General features: G+C 36.0%; 1 protein-coding gene across 2 annotated transcripts in view; it reads right to left on the bottom strand.

Moving 5' to 3' along the window:
• Window positions 1-22,768, bottom strand: part of GRID2 (glutamate ionotropic receptor delta type subunit 2) — a 669,865-nt gene that overhangs the window by 189,478 nt on the left and 457,619 nt on the right. For both annotated transcript variants that reach the window (XM_058838035.1, XM_058838036.1), the window contains 4 exons: window positions 22,597-22,650; window positions 14,955-15,128; window positions 9,959-10,120; window positions 2,468-2,587 (listed from right to left, as the gene is read on the bottom strand). In XM_058838035.1, coding sequence (XP_058694018.1) covers window positions 2,468-2,587; window positions 9,959-10,120; window positions 14,955-15,128; window positions 22,597-22,650 — 510 coding nt within the window. The remainder of the gene's footprint in view (window positions 1-2,467; window positions 2,588-9,958; window positions 10,121-14,954; window positions 15,129-22,596; window positions 22,651-22,768) is intronic.

Genomic DNA, 22,768 nt, shown 5'->3' with positions numbered 1-22,768 from the left:
TGTACTTTAATTAGTGTAGTTAACAAAAATATATCAGATTCCTGTAATTATCATGATTTACTTCCAACACTAGTAACTCATATGTTGTAAAGTAAATCCTAATCCAAGATAAAAGATGTGAACTTTTGGCAAATAGTAAAACACCCTAAAATTTTTCTTCTCTGTCTCTGAAGCAATTGTTTTAAGAAACCTACCTTGTTTTTTTAACTCTGTGACATTGACTAGAAATATCATATTAATTTTAAATTCTTTTCTTATTCAATTTATTGCAAAAATTTGAAATAATTAATTGGAATTTTTAAAAAGAAACTTCTGAGAAGTATTAACACATTCTCACAATATATACTGAACTTTCTAGAGAAAAGGTCTTTCTAAAGGTTTCTCTGGATTATTGCGTGCTGTTTAGGATAGAAAAATTGACACAGTTTTAATCTGTTCTGCTCTGGACCCTTTTTTTTTTACCAGCTGCAGCACATCACACAACTCTATCGAGAGGCATTTACTGACTAGCTTTTTCAAGAGGAAAATTTTCTTATAATATCTATATTTAATTTAAAATGCTCACCTTGGCAAATGTTAAAAAACTCACAGACTTTTAATACCTTAATCTTAAACTTTGCTTTTCTCCTTAACAGGATTATACAATGCTGAATTTCATCATCTAATTATATTCTGAGCAAAATTCTATTCCTTTTGACCAACTTCAAATCTATTTCCCTATGTGTGTCTCTTTGCTCTTGAACTATCATAAAGAGTAAACAAGGAAGGTTCAAAAAGGCCTGTTTGCATTACCCCACTGTTTTACATAAGTTAAGTGTGCCCACAGACATGAATATCTTTAAAATCAAACTCTTCCATAGCTTAAATTAACAGTACAATTCTCAATTACACCATCAAAAAAGAGTTAGAATAGCCAGGAAGTATTTTTGTATTTCTATATTTCCAAGATATTTCTGTGAGTCTATCTTTCTTTTCTATCTTTTTGGGAATGAAAGAACACAATTTAATACTTCACTCAGGCATTCACCCAGACAGGCCTGAAGTCAAAAAAACCCCAGTCAAAGTCAACCAAATAAATTAAATTAAGAGATACAGATTTGTCCTAGGAAGGTAGCTCTAAAGAATAAATAGCTCCTCAGTGCATAGCATGAAAAATAAATCAAAATATGTTGAAAGAGACAGAACTTAAATGTAAAGGAATAAGGACTTATCCAACACTGTGGTCTCCAAAGACTCTATGAGGTACCTCCAAATATCAACCAGATCCAGTTCTGTCCAGTTTCTGAAGCATCTGTCAGGACCTCTGCTCAAAGTGACACAGCCATTGGCTCATGTGTACATTAGGGTATTGACAAGAGATGAAACAGCACAAACAGAATAACAATTCCGATGAACAGTGGAGGAGAAAGTTCAGTTTTTAGACACTTTAGACTTATTTGTCTCTCCCTTCCTTCAGAGTACTTATCTGTTGCTCCAGAAGCTATGCAGACAAATGATGCACTTCATCATACAGTGACACTGACACATGGAACCAGTTTACATGTACTAAGAAAACTCATTTCCTTTCAATCACTTCATGCTCCTCCTATACAAAACCCAGTATGATGTGATACACTAAATGACGAGATCTTGGTGTTTTTCGGGAAATCTGTATTTGAAAGAGAGTTGCTCCTGGAAAAGCCTATTAACATTTTGTTTACCTGTGAAGTTCCACGTGATTTTTGCAATACCAGATGAGCAGCTGTTCAAAGTAAAGGATATTCATTGCACATAGAGACATGTTTCCACCATTCGGCACACAGGGCTTAAATTTAGATTTAGACTGGCAAAACTCAAATACCAAGAAAGACTAATTCTGCTGGACACTGATGCCATTCTCTGTAACAATCCAAGTCCAAGCCTTTGGACTGTGTTTTGCAGCTGAATACATAATATTAACTAATTCTGTAAAAGTTAACTCCTATTAAAATACCATGTATTTATTTCATGAAGAGGCTACAGAAATTTTTATCTATTATATAACAGAATTTCTCTTTCCACAGCTATGAATTTTAATCATCTAGCAGGTGGAACATCCCACTTTGAGCAAGTATCAGGGACCAATCCGGGTGCTCTAAACATAATTCAATGTAAAATTTGCTATTTTGGACAGGAGTTGTAAGGTGTTTGTTACAAAACAACTTTTACTGGTCTTTTGGGACTGCCCATCAGCTTAACACATTCTGTGTTACAAATGATATATTGAGCAACACATCCTCCTCCAAGACCTATCTGAAATAATAAAATAGATGAGCATCTCAAAGTTCAAAGCTTTTCTCCCATCTCTTACTCCTTTACCAATACAGAACACCATGTTACCTGCCACTGAATATAAGCCAGTGAATACTTATCTATTAACATGGAGCACAAGAAAAGCTTTGAAAAAATGAGTAAAACTAATCTCTTGTTTGAATATATGTAGCCTCACCTTGCGGATGCCTCTGCCAAGATCTTCTCCATAGTTTGTCCCCAAAATTTCAAAATGCACATTGGGATTTCCCCCATTTTCTGCAAATTCCAGTTCTCCAGTCAAGCCATTCACTCCACCCTATTGGGAAAAAAAAGGAAAATGGACTGAAAACTTCTAAGTGGGTAATTGTAAAAACCTTTTGTTTCTCGAAGGCCTTCATGCACTAACTATGCAGATAACTGCCAGAGCTAGGAAAGTTTTTCAAAGACCATATTTTCCTAAAAATTCTGAAGCTTAAATTATTTCTGCATCATAATGAAGTTATTCACAGAAGAATTAAACTCAGAAATGATAATCAGATGCAATACAAGCAATAGTCTTCTTACTCTTAGCATATTTTCACTCCGATTTTTGTTCTTTGACCCATCAGAATATACGTATTAAAATTTTAACTCCAACAAATTAAAAAAAAAAAAAAAGTTTTGCAAAGCACTTTAATGGAAGCAAAACTAAACACAAATACCTTAAAAGAGAAGTACAAAAACTAGTTATGTTTGTTGATATTTTTTTTTCCCCCCCACAAATGTCTTTCCCCCCTGAAACATTTCAACACGAGGGCAGGCTGAGTTTTAGACAAAGTTACATGCTTTTTTAGCTCAACGTATCTGATTTGCACAAATGAAGAAGGGATTCATTCCAAGTCTAGCTGAATGCAGTGTTTTTTCTTTTTCCTCCCAGCTATCCTTTACTAAGCTCTTCAAGCTTGCTTTAAAGTTTTTACATTTTTGCTGGAAGGGGTTAAAATACTAGAGATGAAACACTAGAGTGAATAATCCCCACAAAGAATTAGAATTGAAAGGGCTATACACGCCACAGCCATACTCAAAATATATTCCAGAGTTAATTCAACATGACACACATTTCATCTTTGTGTAAGAACTGTGATGACCTGAACTATAAAATCAGCAGAGCCATATGAAATGCTGATAATGAAAACCTGTACCCTTCAAAAATTTCTTCAGTTTACAGATTAAAGGAAAATTTGATGTTTAGCCCTCTCCCTCAAGAAAAAAAAGGTAAAAAATATTTTATGTACAAAATATGAAAAATCTGCCTCTGGTGTAAAATCCCATGAAATGCAGTTTTTCTCCAAAACATAAGGCAAGAACTTTGCAGTTGTAATTGCTGTTTCACTTAGGAGCTTTTTTATTTCAACTGGAAAAACTTGCAATATAAACTACCTAGCTAAGCACAGGAGCCTTGCTGAATCATGATATTAAAAGCTCTATTATTACATCTTCAGTTTGGACAAAATCCAGGAAGGAATACCAAATTTGCTGTGAAATAACAGAATGTTTTTCTACTTTTATAAAACATTACTGTGATTATATCAAATATAATGAAATTGATCATTGAGATTATACCTTTAGAATTTACTAGACTACTAGAAACTAGTACTGGAATAAGACATAAATAATTAGATACTTATAATACAAATTTTATAATAATACAACTATTTTATGAGTGCCATTTACAGCTAAAACAAATAAAATCCTTTGTGTATATACATATTTAATGATCTAAGTAAAATATTTTCCATAATATTTTCTTTCTATAGTATTTACTTTTTTATCCTGTACTAGAACAAAAATGAATTTAAAAAAAAGAAAGGAAAAAAGCCAATAGCCTGATTAAGGGTACCTCTAAACAGACTTTTGCAGGAAGACTCTGGGAATTGCAAACCAGACAATTTTGACAAATGTAGTTATCAAGATACTCCAATTACTTTTTATCTTGACCAACATCCTGCAATAACCAGACCTTTGTGGCTTTTATAGTGGGGTTAGCACACCTCTGGCTGCATCAGAGTAAAGACAGAGTGAACTTGTGTTTACCCACAAAATCACTTGAACATATTCTTTGGTAAATAACTGAGTTTCACAAATATAAACCTTTTCCTCTAAATTAAATTTGATTTCATCCTACTCATGGACCAGAAGCAGGAACCTGCTCTACATACCTTTTCTCTCATAGGTTCTTATCTGGTTTTTTTGAATACCTAAGGCACAGTGTCACAGAACATGGGATGGAGAAACACCTGTGAAGTGGCACAGACCTGCAAGAGTTGGGATGCCCAGCTAAGCTTCCATCTGGACATCACCAGATACTGATTTGCTTATATTAGACTTTATATTTCCTATATTGTTTCCTAAAACTTTCCTTCACACTGGGTATTAAATCTGTGGGTCTGACACAGGTAAAGCCTGAAAATTAATTAAACTGTTATAGACGAGCAGCACCATGATTTTAAGTGAGCTTCAAGCAGGACCTAGAAAAAGGGAGGGAAAACTCTGGAACAAAATGGTGAAAGAAAGGAAACATTTAACCACAATGAAAAAATATTATGCTGTCTTCACACAAATGTTTTGTACAGCAGAAAATAGAAATGGAGAATATGAGATTTTCAATCTAGAAAATGAAAGTGACTATTTTCCAGATTGAGAGTGGTCCCAAAACTTAAGGAACATGAGACAGAATCATGTGTAAAATGCAAATGATTTTTTAAGACTTGAGATAGCAATTTGAATTGTTAACAAGCTTTTAAAATTATTTTTTATGACCTCTGTCCTTATTTGATCAAATACAATTAAAAAATAATTCAAAGAGCCATTTACCCTCAATTATACTTGAAATAATTAATCAATCAATTTCTTATGGAAGCACAGGATTCTTTTGAAATATATGTCCCCTTACATATAGTACAGGTTAACAGAAGTATCTAAGATGCTTTGGAATTTGATCTCCATCCAGAAACTTTGTAGAAGTTTGTTTAACTTGATTTTTAAATGGTTGAAATTGTCAGGGCAAGATGCAAATTCTAAGTCTGTCAGCTTTATTTGTTTGGGAACCTATCTTAACCACAACAACATTATTTCTCATTTATCTATTTTGGCAATTTATCATTCTTTCAAAATTTCTCATTAAGGGGTGTCCTAATCAGAGCTTCCTCTCCTAGACTGTGTACATATGAAAATAGTGTAATAAGAGCTCTGATTAGAATGGGAACGCTGCCAGTTTGGGAAGGGCAGAGGCAGAAAGACAAAATAGCAAAGAACCGCCCATATAACACCAACAATACTAAATTTATAGGCAATTTCCTAGAGGCCTTGCCTTCTCCTCCCTGTCTGGGACTGATCTTGTTGGACCTGAAGGCCATGCAATCCTGTTATTGCTCTCTACTTACTACTCCTCCCTGTCCCACACAGCCTCTTCACAAGGCTTACACAACCCTGGTTGCTGCTTAGGGCTGATAGAGTAGAGCAGGATATTGCCTAGGAAGATTTTCAGGACACTGCTCCAATTTTTGTGAGTAGCCTTTCACAGTATGGATCTCTCTGAAACACTTGATTTACAGCATGTGTTTTATCCCTCTCCTAATGCATAGTGGAAGGAGATCACAGAGGAAATAACCATCTGTATGACAGCTACTGATGCAGTAACTTCCTGATGAGATTTTTCCAAGTGATTTTAGTGTTAATCATGATAACAGGCAAGAGTAAAAGAAATTTTGCATTCCATTTAATTTACAGCAACAATGCTATTTGGGGAAAAATGAAGACATGTTTGTTATCTACCTTCTCAAATTCTTCCAAGGTTCATCTGCAACCATGCAACTTCCTGACACATATAAAAGTGAAGAGTGGAGTGTCAGTTGCTAGGCCAAAAATGTTTTACTTATGATTCTGATCACTGCTCTGGGCTTTACAGAGCTGTTATAAAGCTTGGCAATATAATTAAATCCTACTTGAGTCCCATCTAGACTGGCAATATAAACTACAGTTTAGATGTGCTTAGGCACCACTGTACTGTAAGTCCCTGAAGAAAACACTATTTGCCTAGCAGTCAGGACCCCACTTGGGAATGCCAGCGTGCCAGTCATCAGCTATAAAATATTGTACTTGCTCTCAGCTTCTGTCCAAACTTCCTCTTCTATTTTCTTCAGGTACTGGCTATTTTGCAATTAAGGATAAAACAATGTGGCTACAGGCTGGAAAAAATTCTGTAAACAGTAAATATGCATTTCACATTTTATTCTTGAAAAAGTCTGATCTTGAGAACATTGCTGAGTTCTCAACTAGCAGAGACAATCCAATCTACTTTTCTCCACATTACCACTGAGTATCACAGACATTTCTGAGACCAGAACTAGTTGATAATTCCACCTATGATTCATGAAGCAGCAAGAGGTACAGCGCATCTTCCAGAAAAGAACAGGCTCTGTGTTGCTGCTAGCACTAAAAATTTGCTGTTAGTGAGCTAAACAAATGTGACTGGGAAGAGCCCTTGAGACATGTGAGAGAAGGTATATGCAGAAACTTGATGCCATCTTGCTGAGTTGATCCTCCCTATAATCCTACTTACATTTATTCCCAGGCTACTCAGGAAGATTAATTTTTCCCCACAGTAGAATTATTTTCCAGTGATACTTATTTCTCCAACTGTGAAATAGCTTTACTGAGAAATAAACAAGTGAGCATGTGTTTAGGGATAGTTCCTATTACAAAAGCGAATTTAAACTAATTGCTGGAGCTGGCCAAATTCATTAGAAGGATTGCATTTCCTGATGAATTTAACTGTTTATTCAGTTCTAGAATGGGCAGAAACAGATATTAGATTTAAATAATAGTGGTGGGCTTAAAATGTTTTCTTTAGGCTTTGTCCAATCAGCTGAATTCACAAAGAAAAACCACTTTTGTAGCTTTTTGTAGAAATAGTGATGCACTGAGTCAAATGCTCAACAGTGAAAAGTAACAAATGACAGTAAGGAATGATTTAGACAACTTTCTTTTCACCATTTTAAGAAATGTTGGAAACTAATTTCCTCTCATTGCCTACTCTCCTTTACTTATTAACTATAAGAAAAGCAGTTTATTTACCACCAGGGTAACAAATTTAACAATTGCTGCTGTAGATAAAACATCAGCATCCCTTTCTCTTATCTTCTTCAGTGAGTAGCTTAATAAAGATTTCCCACCTCTTATTTCCCCCTCCAGAAATCAAAGACAGCTTTCCCCCTGCAGCTAAAACACTGCCAGATGTTCCTGTTTCTGGATCTTTTCAGAAAAATTCTCAACTCTTTTTCCCTTCAAAACCATACTTGAGTATAATTTTACTCCTAGTGAAGTTACACTGAGAGAAGGGACAACCTGAGAGCAGGTGATGATTTCAACTCTGCAATACAGGTCATCATGAAGGGAGAATGAAGGTGTTGCAGAGGATGGAAGTTCTTTTTCTGGGAGTATTTAAGAAATCTCAGAATTTATTTTCACCGTGAATTATATCAATATCATACTATAATATCCGATTATACACCATTATTGAAAACAGTGGTGATTTCAAAATGAAAATGCAGAACTTTTAATTCAGAAACTATTTAAATACCACGTGGTCACTTCCTCCTGTTTTCTTTCAAAATTAAGGGAAAGTAATATGCTTTTGAGGAAAAAAAATTGTATTTCAGTTGCTTTTAGAGGATTCTCCAGGACAATAGGAGAGAAAAGATATTTAGAGAATAAGGCAAGATGAGAAAGAAAAGCATTCTCATGAAGACAGATTAAGTGGGGGCTGTTTTCCCTTCATTGCTTTTGTATTTTATTGTTTTCCTGATACCTCATCAGGCATTCATCACTGCCAAATTTGTAATTTCAAAAGTACACACCTGTGATCCCAAGGTTCTTCTACATAAATGCTTTAGTGAAAGAAAAGGGTAAGTAGGCCACAAAACTAAAGCAGAATTCCTGTTCTTGTGCAATTCCAGCTCTTGGCTGCACAGTTAGCTTTCCTCTGCCTACAGATTGAAATGCTACTGACATCGATAAACAGTAAAATTTCTGTATTTCATTTGGATTAAATTTTGCCTTTCAATTTTAGCATGTTACTTCCAGTATTGGGAGATATTTCCAGGAGTATTTGGATTATTCAACATATACTAATAAAATAGTTTCTTATCAAAGTCACCTAATTGAAATAGCAGAGAAACCCAAAAGTGACAGGATGAAAGCCTGGTTAGTTGTACAGATCAGGAATTTCTTTGGCATTTGATTAATTTTTTAGCAAGCTAACAACTCAGGAATTTCCGCTTGCTCCTGCCTTCTTGAATGCCTTCATAATTCTTCAGGCCATTTAAATGGAAAAGTGTGCAACAGTATTTATGAAATCCAAGGTGAGAAGAGAACCAACCTTGCCTGAAACATATATATGTTTCAGGTCAAAATATATGGGACTGCCAAATGTGAACTTGAAATTGATTAAGAGCAATACAGTTTGGAGTCCCTTAAAGACTTATCCTGCCCCTGAAATAAGAAATGTGTCCTGGATTATTCTTGCAGTCTCATGACTTCAAACCATTAGAATGGAAAGTGGAAACAGATACCAAAGAAATCCTTGAACTATCATTTTGGAGGTAACACAGATTAACCTGGAACTGGGTAAAATATAAGCAGTGCTCAAAGGAGTCTTACATTTTGCCTGCATCATCATAATTTCTGGAAGAGCTAAATACCTAATGTAGAATGGCAACTTCTCAAGACAACATTATATTTTAAATTATTTTTATGTCCTGTAGTGAAAGCCATAAATAAAACACCATTTTCTTTTTTTTTTTTTTTTACTGTCCATTTTCTTTTCTGTGTTTACAATGCCAGCACTTTAAATGTAAGCATACATTACCAGGGAGTGTATGCAGACAAATGAGGAGACAATTTTACGAAAGATGTCAATAACATAAAGAAAATGAGGCAAACAACTTACAGGGAAGGGCAAACTCTCAACCTGTTCATACTGACTAAATATTGACCAGAAAGGCTGTGATATTTTTCTGTAAGTATGTGGAGGCTGTACACATTGTGAAGAAAGGAAATAACTAAGAGAAATAATCTTTGAAGATTGCAGAACAGGAAAAAAAAATCACAGGGAAGCAGTAGCATTGCATTAAGCTCTATCAAGACTGTTACAGGGATATTTTGCGGTGGCAGAATATCACCTAGATAATTTAGGGGTTTCCTTACTCCCATTTCTATGGTTTCACTTTATTAACGTCAAAGGCAGTGCAATGGTGAATTCTGCAGAACATTACCCAAGTGCAATTCTGCAACTTTTGCTCCTTTCTTTACAAACAAAAGAGAAAATATATTTCCTTCCTAACCACAGTGAAACTTCTTCAACCGTGACACTTGCTCACCTTTGACACTTTTTCTTCCTTGAACATCCAACTGTTTGGTAGTTTTGGTAAACAAACATATTTGTTTTATTTCAATATGATTATTATGACATCGAAAAAACCAGCCAACCAACCAACAAACAACCCAAACCAAATAAAGACCACTTCCATTCAGGAACTGTGAGTATATGAAAACCATACTGATAAGAGTAATGTGCACCTCAGGAGGAAATACTGCCTAATGTGAGTATTTTAGAAATCAAAGATGAGGAAATACAGGGAAGAAGTACCTTCTTGATGGTTTCCAACATTGATCGCCCTCCTTGCCAGGGTTTAGAGTTCTTCCTGATGCAGGTGAGGCTGGCCATGCTGTGCCACTTCCTGTCCTCCAGCTTCTTATGAAAGGCATTTGCCAGCAGGAGAACAGTGTCGTATATATACAGGTTTGAAATCTGTAAAGAGACCAAAAGGGAATCATTACCATTACTATTTGTAGTCTCCTGCCAGCAGTCAGAATTTATCATTTGTTTTGCCTCATCCATAATCTGGTAATTAAATAACTTTATTTGGTATAAAGAAGAACCTGTGAGAGGCAAAATGTCACACCTTTGGGCTTTGGTAAAATCTGCAGCTGGGGGCTGTAACACTAAAAGTGATTTGCAGCAACAAATTACACACGCATGAGAAGTACAGGCAGCCCAACTGTGGGCACTGCTCCACTTGCCAGATTTACAGCTCTACTTATGACCATAAACAGATTTTTATTTTTAAACAGTTGCTTGTGAGACTCAATTTTTCAGTCACCAGATACTTGGACACCATCAAATTAACTTCAAGCCTGTTTTGTTTTTTTTTAAAAGCAGAAACTGAAAATTTAGAATAGATTTCATTGTGGTTTTTTGCTCCTGATTTGTGCAGTCAATTCTGATTGGCACTTTCTAGCATGAAATAAGACTCAATGAAATTTTTGTCAGTGTGCAATTGCATGTTGATTCTGCCACTTACAGTGTTTGTCAGACTGTTTGACATTGGCTGCTAACTCCTTGCAGGACAAAACTCTTACAGAGTAAATGTGTGTGTTTCACTGTGAGCACAGCTGCATACAGTGTGAGGAAGTTCTAGTCTGGGATCAAAGGCAGAACAGTAGAATTTTGTGCCACTTCCACTTAACCATGTTCTAGTTTCTACATAGCTGCTTTTAAATCCATCCAGTTCAAAGTCAGATGTGAAAGATACAATTAAATGTAAAAGAACAGAAGCTCAGAACTCACGAACACTTCTGAAACAAGTAATTTACAGTATAGTTTTACATCAGTCTTTTCTGTCCTCAAATGGCAGGAACATTTCAGTTACTGACAGTATCATAAAAAGAAACCTCAGCTGTCCTGAACAGAGGTTCTCATGAAGAAAAATTATGTTCAGAAATGAAAAGGGCTTTTGGGAATATTATTTTTAGATAACCTATTGGTCATCTGAAGTTATTGAGGGAAACACAGTTTCCTCAGTTGCATGATAAAGTGCTCTGTAGAGCATTCCCAGTGCCTGACAACAAATTAACCAGTGGCAATTTGAGGCAAGGTTGCTGGAATTTTTTCTGCATCAGTCACACACAAGCCAAAAGACATTTCCTCAGATTTGTGGAATATGCTGGCTACTCTCTGTAAGGGTTTTTTTCACAGATACAGGTGGTGTGTAAAAAGTTTTAAAAGAAGAAGGAAGCTTACACAAGGAAAGTATGGGAATTTAGTGGGCCTATCCTGCTTTTTAAATAAATCCAAAGACTTGGAAAGCCCTGCAGCTATTGGGAGGGGGTATACAGCAAGGAAGCACAATAATGCTGAAGATCTGAGATACTGATTGGCAAATTCACGCATCACTTTAAAAAATGGAAAAAAAAAGTTAAAATAAACCTAAACACCTCTCTTCCTATCTAATTAGTCCTTTCCATATAACATCTTTTAATATTTTTATTTCCTTTAAATCCCATCTTTCTGCTGGCTTTGCTTGTGTCATCCACAAACTGCTCTGTTAGTAGGACAGATGCACAGAACCTCTGATCCTTAGCACCCTTTATCTTTAAATGATCATTCTCTGTGTCTGCCTTCTAAATAAGGTGCTTCTTTATTCTTACTTGAGCTCCTTCAGTGGCTGTGAGCATTTCTATTCTGGTACAAAATCTACTTTCTTCAGATGCACAGGCCAGGCATCATTGTGCAAGACAGGATTAAAAGCATGGATGGAGGATCTGGGCCCAGGATAATCAAGTATTTTTAAAACAACTGAGATGATTTGGCCTCATATTGTAAACCTACAAAGAATTCAAAGAATTTCAGCTAAAACTGTTTCCCCAGTGAAGTTAGCACTAGAGGGACATTTGTTGGAGCAGAGAAGGGAGGAATTATCACTGTGCTGTAAGCAAACTTTTTTTTTGTACAAGTCTTTGCCAAAGAGAAAAAGAACCTCAAACCCACACCACCTCTGGAGAGCAGAGGGAATAAGGTCACTAATGAGACTAAATTGGTACATGAAGGGCTGTGGTTGCCCAGTCATCATTTCCTAAGAAAATGACATTGCTTTCAAGGTAACTTCTGTAACCTACTACCATGGGAATAGAAGACAATTGTCACAGTTCATGAGGAAGGATGCACTCACTAATCTAAGAGTAATATAGCTGGGCCTTCATCAAGTATTAACAGGGCTCAGGAGGACAGAGTTCAGCAGTTATTAAGCATTGTTAGTCCTTCACTAATAGTTGAGTTTAACATTTACTGCAATCAATCACTGATAATGCAATGATAAAGACCCCACAATTAATTCCTGTTTCTCAAAATCACCCTTCCCTGTCACTACCAGAAGTATGCTTCGTTTACATCTGTCCTGATGAATAGAAAGAGGGTTGTAATTTAAAGTCACTTTACACCTTTATTAATTTCCCATGTAAATTTATTGGGGCATTTAATCCATTGCCTGGTGTCCATTGCTAATCCCTTCTTTATTCTAAATCTGTTAGGCTAAGGGCTGGACACCTGCGTTACCAAGTAGTATTTATCTGCATAACCTTCTGCTAATGCAGTATAAAACTCAGATGTGAATATTTTATCCAGAGTGTAGAAGAAAGATAGCATTGGATTAAGGACGAATGATTAATCTGGATTATCAGTGTTTATTTTATGTGTACCTACAATATTGCATGTAGCATTATGACAAAAGGGTTACAGTACGAAATTCTTCTGTCAATCCAGTTTTTAACTTTCTGCCTTCAAAATTATACTAATGTATAGAATTTGTTTCAATTAGGCCAGTTCCAAAGATGCAGTGGGACATCTTCACCAGAATATTTTTCAGTGTTTTAATAAAGATGCTGAAAAAAATTAATTATTCACACAGACTTTAGGGGGAGTAATTCAGAAAAAAATAAAGAAATTCACCCTTATAATTTCCAGAGAATGTTCCTGATTAGTCACACTTCGATGTCATTAAAAAAAAAAAAAATACTAATTTCAATTTATAAACTGTTCCAACTCCCCACTGGATTAGAAACTCATTTACAATATTGTTGGGTAGAACAAAGAAGCAGCAAACAAACCCCACAGCTACTCAAAGGATTGTGCATCATACAGAGGCACAGGGGAAACTGTGTCACACTTTTCCTTCCTTGCAGTTTATAACGTTGTCTCACTCAGCTAAAATAATGAAGTACAGCCATCTCAGGGAAAGCATGAAAAAATCAACTCAGTTGCAGAGAACAATTACACCAGCCCAGCTTCCATCATTCCTTTGAACCAAAATACTGTGAAAGCTTCCAGTAGGAACATTGTAGCTCTCCAAGCTATAAGTAGATCATGACACACAGGTTAAGGTAGAAGATCCAATCTAACAAATTAAATGGAATTTGCCAATTTGTCAAGAGTAAACTTTGAATTCTAGAACTCATCTTTCCTGGATTCAGCCAACTGCTGAAGTGAAAATGAAAGTGAATTTGAAGAGAAAGACAAATCAAAATGTACGGCATCCCATCGACACATTGACTTTTATTTTCTGCCTTGCTGCAGCAGTCAGTAACTTTGCTCACGAGAACTGCTCTTTGGACTCCTGCATGTGATCACACTCTCAGCTTGAACACACTGTCCCTAGATGACCAAAGTTCCCCCTAGGACCATGCTGCCATGACAGAATGGCACAACCTAAAGGATTTTTGCACTTAAACAGTCTGTAGATATATCCTATGCATCAATGGGCGTCACACAGCCCTGCTTGCTTTGAGAACTCTAATAGGATCACTGTGCACTCTGCTACAGCCAGTTTTTCATGTCATCAATAATTGCTGGCTGGCTGCTTCGTGAACTAAAATTAGTGGCACAAAGGCTCTTACAACTAATCTGAAACAGGACAAGACTATTCACACTTTGTCCCTTACATATTTTCATTTTAAACAGACACTTTTCAAGACCTCTATATTTTCTGCCCAATGTTTTCTCTCATTCTTCTCTTTCAGAATCATGAGGTGGCTGGTTTTAGCTGCTGGGTCAGGTAAGCTCCTCACTCCACTGCTAAAAATAGTAATATGAAGCCATCTTTCTACAATTGCAGAAATGTTCACAGAAAAATAAAAAAATCAAAAGTAAAATCAACATATTAAGCCAATTTCACACTCCTGATTTGCCTAAGTTTGTCATGATGAAACCTAATGAGAGAAAACAGAGGACCTGTTCTTGGAAAAACTATGTGAAGTCAGGAGGACAGGGATCCTGTTGCTGAATTCATGTGGTGGGAACCCACTATAGTTTAATTGTAGTTTGTGATGAACAACCCTGAAAATAAGGCGTCCTTGGAATTCAGAGATAGGTTTAGATGTATATACACCAAGGCACTTGAAAGAGATTATGTGGGTGCTCCCAGGAAGACTTTCTTATTAAAAACATTTGAGTCTCAGAGAAGCACAGCAACTCAGGAGACACTGACTACAGGGAGGATATACTTTCAGGTGAGATGAAAAAAATTAAGATTTAGGAGGGCAACAAAATGACTAGCTTACTAACTGGAGACCAGGTTGCTTTTTTGGACATTTATCTCTATTGCTGTGGAGCAGGCAAGTTCTCGCTCTCTATTAGACACATCCACCCGTGCCCCAACTCCAAGTATTTCCTTGTCATGCCATGAGCCATTAAACCACTTGTCACAGAGGACATGAAAAATAACTTTAATTACAGTAAGCCCCTGGGGGAAAACTTAGAAGTTATCTAGAAAGACAGTTTCCAGGTGGGGATAGACTGGTATATGAACTACCTCCATGCTTTGGGAGAAAGGGTCCTTTGGATCACACAGTGATGAAGATATTCTGTGGTTGCCACGGAAACAGCGCTGGCTTATGTTTTGGGGGACTGGAAATGTCTGCCGGATAATTGTTAACCTTCCAATTGACCTTCTCACCAGCTCCTGCACATCCACGTCATTTATTTCCTGAAAGATAAGGCAAGGGAGAGGATATGCATGAGAGTCAAAATTCAGAAATGTGACCACCAAATTATAAACAAAACATAAACTGAGTGGACCAAGAGGCCTCTGATTGACACACAGCTATTGTCAAACTCCACCGCAGCCTCAAAACCAGTATGTGCATGCTCATTAAAATAACTGATGGCATTAAAATACCACCCTTAACTGCAAAATTCAAAGTGTACTGTGCTCAAACCTCACCAAATATTTGCATTTTCATAGCTGCTTCATTTGGGGTTTTCTCTGCCTCTCCTTTTACCTCTTCTGATCTTTTATTTAAAAGTATTTCACAGCATCCTTGACAGATAATGTGTAAATCAGTAGGAAGCCATAGCATGATGTATTTCTGAGTGTGCCATTGCTTAGGAGCTGTGAAGGTAGAGACAATGTTTCAGGCCTTAAGTGTTCATTTCCTAGAAGCAGAATACCAAGAACCTATAAACAATGTGCAAATTAGCAATCATTTACCAAAAGGGCAAAGAAAACACATAAGAGCATTCTAGGTGTAAATGTGCTTGTTTATAGCAAGACCTAATTTAAAACCGAATTTATATTCCATAGGGTACCTATTAAGGCTTACAGCTGAACACTCAGCTCTACAGACAAATACTTTAAAGAAAAAAGAACTAAGTAAAAACACCAATATTAAGCTTGAAATATTAACTTTAAGACAGGTTAAGGAAACCAGAAAAACAGTTTTTTACACAGCATAAATTCCTGCAGGTTGGGAACATGGTGTTTTATACTGTTGAATGATAAGTCCCTCAGGGAAGTTGAGTAAGAGGAACATGGACTCCCAAGTAACAGCACCTGACTCCAACCTTCATATAAGAACTTGAACTTTAGTTAAACGTGGGTCTTTTTCCTGGTGATTCAAATAGGTGGTAGCTTTCAAGATAATTCTGTGTCTGTATTTTCCTGTAAAATAGTAAAAATAATCTAAATTTTGTACAGTCTTTTTAACCAGGATCTCTTTCTCGTCATGTTGAACTGTCCATGATCTGTCTTAATTAAAGAGGCTGATGCCCTGAACTTTCCAGACATTTAAAATTGCAGATATGCCCCCAGGAAGTGAGGTGGATCAAGAGTCTCCTATTGGCAGTCTTCATTTAATATTCCCTTGCATACAGCCACAGTTTATTGAATATTTTTGATTCTCATTTGTGTATTTATAGCTCTGTCGTTTTTCAAAGGATACGGCACATCTGCATTGTTAATACTTGTAATGAAATACCATCATCTTCTTCTGCCTTAGCTTCCTGATCTATAACCATCTAGAATTTAGGAGATACCAGGATAGACTTGATCTCAAATTATGGAATCTTTCTTGCAGAAATGAGGCCAAGCTTTTTGAAAAAGCAGATCTTTAAATATTACAATGACAATAACAATCCCAGTTATTTTGGCTTTTTTTTCCTATTTCAATATAATATCCTTTCATTATTTTGCAGGAGTTACTTTGGACATACTGGTATTTTTTTCTTCCCTTAAATTTTGAAAGAAATGTATGTGAGTATGTATGTAAATTATAACTTCTTCTCTCTTGACTATAGTAAAAGTATTTTATTTGCCTTCACAGATTATTATAGTTTCTGAATTCATCTGTTATTAACGTTCTTTATGAAATATAGATTTATTTTTTTTCTGGAAAGAGAAATAACACATAGCATCAGCTGTGTTCAGTGTAATATCTTGCATTTCTGGTCGATTAATTCTTAATGTACCACAGATAATGGCTTATCTCAGCTTAAGATGCTGCCTTTTCATTCAGCCTGTATCGTTTCAGTAGCTGTGAGGTAAAAAAAAACCATATATAATGCCGTTTTAGCAAAATATATATATATATATTTATTATACTTTCAATATAATCATAAAGGAGAGCTCAAGAAACTTCTTATCTTAATTTTAAATTATATATTTTCTCAGAGGATTTAAAAGTTTGCCTGGTTTCATTACACAGCATGCCCAAACTGTAACACCAAGATTTTTAGACTCAGTCATAATGTAAAAACAGATACTGGCATGGTCACATTATATTGCCAAATACTACTTTAAAAAAGATTTTGACTTTCAAATCCTCAAGCATTTATCTTTCCTGCCATAAAAGTGTATTTATGTTTTCTGTATTCAGCATTTTTTGGTGCATTTTAAATAGAATGTTTTCATTTTAACCTCTAGGTTACTCCCTGATGCCTTTATACCTCACCTGGGAAATAATAACAGAATTCAAACACCAAAGCCATTTTTGTGTGGTGGCCAAGGAAGTATATACATCTATAGCTTAATGACAGCTATTATTTTAAATGCTGATTATTCCATAAATCCAGATTTTAGATTGACAACAAAGCAATGCCATGCAAGCCCAAATTCAACATTAGTCATTTGTTATGGATTTCTTTGTCATTTTTTAAATACTTGGCATTGACTGAGTGACAAGCCTTTTATATAATGACTCTCCAATATCATCTCTCATTCTTGAATTTTGGATCTGACTTAAGAAAACTATATAAAGCAACTATTGTATGAGAGGAAACAATTTTCATTTGCACTTCAAAGGAGGATACAGTGTAATGATATAAGGGTGGCAGATGATCTGTTATACAAGCGTCGAATGTCAAAAAAAATTAGAAAGTTGGCCAAGTTGAACTGAGTTAGCACCTGAATAAATTTAGGCTAGGTTATGTGAGGTTGGGTTGGGTTTTTTTGTTTGTTTTGGTTTTTTTGTTTTTGTTTTTTTTTTGTTTTGTTTTTTTTTGTTTTGTTTTCTTTTTCATTAGAAATTCAATGTATAGTTCCAAGCCTTTCTTTTGCTGGTCTGAACTTCGAATTAAGGGAAGAATATCCTTTCACAAATGGAACAAGGACAAAGCTGGATGTACATTTCATCTAAGCAGGCAAATAAATAAGCAAATAAATGTGGTTTTAAATTAAGAACTGCTTACAGATGAATTAGGAAACAAGAACTGAAGAGCATCATCTTGACATATAAGGCAACACTTCAGTGGGAATCAAGACTACATACTGGACATCTAACATTTGTCCCATTATTTTAATATAAGCAGCCCAGGCAGAGACTGACTATTCACCACAAAGCAATTGAACCAGGAGTGAGAGACATGGAGGGAAAGAATTTATTTACATGCTCCTGTATTAAGCACCAAAAAAAGGCAGAAATACCTTTTCTTATGGAAACATCTTAATTTTGGGCCAAGAAGATGGCTCCAGTATGCACTATTTTCCAGTGCATGACAGGACTTCACAGAAAAATCCTGATACTCAGAGAGGAGAGTGTTTCTCCTCTCCCAAAGGCAACAGAGGAGGAAAGGCCTGCCACTGTCCATGCCAGAGCACATTTGTGCTGTGCCCTTCCTGAATTTCTCATCACTTTCCAGAATGAAGTTGAGGGAAACTCATGGCTGGATGAAGCTCCAAGAGAAGGAAAAGGAGATTTTGAACTGCATCATCACTTGCTCCCTTGTACTTCCCTTAAGTTTTTTAGGCATTGCAGAAAGGATGAATAAAACCTGACAGGACAATGAGAAATTAATTTTTATCTTTTGCAGAGAAAAAAAATCCAAGATCTTGGAACAAGCAGGGTTCACTCCATCTGTGCATTAGCTTTCATTAATGCCACGAGCTGGCAACTTGGTTTCCCACCTGTTCCAAAGAGGGTGTCATTTCCCACAGACCCAGTGGAAAATGTAAGGATTCAAGTGAAGCTCTAATGCTATTATTATCAACCATTGTCCATATGAAAATGTTGAGTGAGCTCCTGGAACTGAGCTGCGATTATAGGACCTGATCTAATTGCTCGAGATGGAAACATGGTTATGCTCTACACTCTTATTCATGGTGGAGTGCATTGGGCTTGAAACCCGATGAACAAGATGGGCCTAGGACCAGCCATCTCCTAGGAAAAATACCTTCATCAAAAAGAATACATACAACCTTTGAATACAACGTTGTAGGTCTCCCAATCCTCTCTTGTGCTATGCTGAGCAAATTTGTTGGAACTTTTCCCATAAATTGGTCTTTAAAAGAGTCTGGAGATTTTTTTCATTCTTTCATCAAGAAGGAGTTTTTTCCAGACTCTGGTGCCTCTGGTAATTAGAAACCTTTGTCCAACTTTTGACCTCAGTTTACTCATGCACAAATTGAACTCATTTATCCTTGTGCCAACCTTGTCCTTGATAATGAAAAAAAAAGCTGCTGACAATGATGCATTTATTCACACTCTGTAAGTGTTTATAAACACAGTGTTTATAAACACTGAGAGCACATCCTCTTTCAGTCTTTGCTTTCATAGGCCAACCAAGCCAACCTTTCCAGTCTCTTCTTAGACAAATCAGCTTTTCTGTGCACTCATTCCATCCTAATAGATCTGGTCATAATTTGCCACATTATAGCAGATGAAACCCAAACAATCCTTTGTAAAGAAGCATTAATGTTTTCACCTCCTGCATTGCAACTCTAGGCAGTGGCAAGTGTTTGGGGCTGTCCTTGAGTAAACAATAGCATTGAAGAACTGCTGGCAGCCTTGGGTATAAGCAAGATAATAGTAAGATAACCTGAATGTTTTAGCAAAGGAAAATGCTTGAGACATTATTTAAAATGGAAGAAAAATGCAATTTCTTGATTTTAAAAAGAGCAAGGAAAAGTGATAAAAATCATAAAAATGTCCCTTCTCCGGTTCCACTAAATAAAATACAGGTTTACTGTACAGTTGTGAATTAAGAGTCATGGAAGAAATACAATTTTCTACCCTGGAATTTTGAAGCTATATTTACTATTGTTCAGAGGAAATAAAGCAAGTAAAGACAGATAGACAGAGGGAGAATGAGTGTGAGAAATCCATTCTCACATTTTGTTAAGGCATATTTGATCATGACTACATTCAAATCTATGACTCCTCAAATTTTAAATAAAGAACTGTAACATCTGCTTTAAGGCCCTGAAGAAACAGGAACATTTATTTGGAGAGCATTTCCTTAGCTCTACTGATCAGAAAAGATTTGCATTATTTTCTATGGTCTAATATGATGCATTATGTTTTAGCAAATTAAGAATTCTTTCATTTTATGGGAACAATTGCACTCCTCCCACACACACATTATGATACACAGTCTTCAAGAAAATTTGCTGTATTGCATAAAGTAGCAAGCAATGGGACAATAAAAATTAAGGAACTCTTTTCAGGCATTATAGCACTTAGAGTGAGCAATTAAAATAGCAGATGTTACCTCACAAAGCCTAAACAGATTTCTGATCACAAAACTGAAGGTAGTATTTGCTTCTGTATTACTATAGTCAGTAAGAAGGTTGTATTCCCTTGGCACAGGGATGGAAAAGGAAAGACAATTCCAACTCATTTAGATATCTCAAGGCAAGGAATTATTTCAATCAGATGAAGAATTTACAAAGCAATGCATTTTCACTGCCATAGATAATTTTAGAATTTCAAATTAGGAGGCCAGAGAAGCAGTGTCGGTTACTTATTTGACAGCGTCATTTAAGCAATATAAGCACTCGAGCACAGATGTCTAAGCTGTCACAAAAGATTGAGAGAAGAAACAAACCGGGCAGAGCTCTGAGATCATCTCCCAGTCATATGGAGGTACTGTGGCCATCAAAAGGTAATCGATGACCACCTCAAACAGACTGGAACATAAAGATAGCTGTTTTATTTATTACACAGAAAGGGGCCCACAAATCTCTGCTTTTCCAAGTCCTGCACTGCCAAATAGAGGCATTGCAATCTCATTACTGAACTGGCAAAACGTTGCAATAAGCAATTACCCAACATCAAACACTCAGGAAACATGTAGATTTCTGCTCTAGTTTGAACATAGTGACAAGGAAAAATTGGGCAAAGCAGAACTCTTGCTTATGTACTGCTAATATGATTTCTCCATCAACATAATATTGAAATTATTTGCATTTTCAAACAAACAGAGCTAGAAATCTACCTAAGTGGGAGTATGGATTTAGGTCCAGAAACAGATTAAGCTGAGATAGCATTAAACATATTCACCTCCTCTAAAAGATAAAGAGGAATTATTGAATGAGATGCAGAGACTTTAATGGTGATGGTTTAGTGCAGTTTGCTGGAATGAACTTAATGACAGCTTTCACTCTTTTCACATACAAGGCTATCAAACTAAGAGGGGATGATGAACATTTATCTGTGCAGATCATTCAGCTTTTCCTGCTCCTGGGACTGCAGCCCAGAGAAAGAGTTTTGGAGCAGAGAAGGCAGCTGAGTGGTAACCACTTTGACTGCTCTGCCATTTCATCTCCTGCAATGTGCAAATAACAATGCTTAAAAAGCAGATTTTTTTATTTCCATGGAGACACTAATTTCTGAATAAAAGGCAAAGAGAAAGGATATACACTGGGAATGGATCCTCAGTCTTGTTTATTTTGAGGGTGAAGGAGCTGAAGCAGCTAAAAGCAAGCACCTTTTTTAGATCTTTTGAGAAGTATGTAACATTTAAAACAAAAAATTAATGGCAGTGTCTTTGATTTGAATAGCAAGCTAAAATGTGAGCTTTGTCAAGGAACTGCTGTCTGATCTGATTGCAGAGGACAGCTTTGGATTCAGTTAACACTCCTCTTAAAATACTCAGTGTTAACTCTGAAGTGAATTCTAGTTTAATCAGACATGAAAAAAAAACCATGTATGTTGTTCACATGACTACCTGTAGATTAAAGTTGGGCTCTCTTCCAGCAAAGCCCCATTCAGTGCTAGAAAATACACATCGTATACACAACCTGAACTGCAGTGCTCAATACTTCATATACAAAACTACTTCACATACTGACTTGTCATATTTTATCTGACAAGCTTTCATGGAAGAACTTATTTCACAGTGTAAAAGCAGAATCTCAATTTAACTTTCTTCTTTCCCTTTATGAACACTTATGTATGACCTAATCCAAAAGTCTACCAAAGAGCCTCCCACTAATATCAATAGGTTTGGCTATCAACCATGATGGATCATTTGGAGAATTCATAAAGGAAAGGGAAATATGGTTTATTATTAGTATTATTATTATTAAGAAAAAATCTTTATAATATAAACAAAATTAAAGAACTTAACTACAAAAGATTACATATTAAAAAAGGCCTTAAAAATACTGTGAAAACAGTTCAGTCAATTGTAAACTCCTGAGATACTTAGAAATGAAGGGTTTTTTTCACTTTATTTTCCATTTATTCATAGAGGGACTTGCATTTAAAACAGGCAAGAAAAAACAGCAAAGTCCAAGAACTTGTCATTCTACTTTTATTAAGCAACATCTACTCCCTCAGTGTGCTTGAACTTTGTCATAGCTACTGCTTCCTGTTGGCAAAGTGAGAATCAGCATGAATATTGTCAGTAAGCCTAAAAACAGGATTCATGGTTCACAACAACGTTCACTTGACAGTTACCTCATTTATAATGATCCAGTGACAGTCAAAAGCAACCAAATTAGTCTCCACGACCTGAAATAGAGAACAAACCAGCTATCAGTCAGCTTGCTTGTGAAAGCCAGAAAAAAAAAAAAAATAGATGCTCTCTGCAGATGACAAAAACCAAAGCACATGATCTCTAAAACTTTTG

The sequence above is a fragment of the Poecile atricapillus genome, chromosome 4, assembly GCF_030490865.1.
Source record: "Poecile atricapillus isolate bPoeAtr1 chromosome 4, bPoeAtr1.hap1, whole genome shotgun sequence".
NCBI lineage: Eukaryota > Metazoa > Chordata > Aves > Passeriformes > Paridae > Poecile > Poecile atricapillus.
Note: the sequence above shows the minus strand (reverse complement) of the source record. Positions and strands in the feature narration are given on the sequence as shown.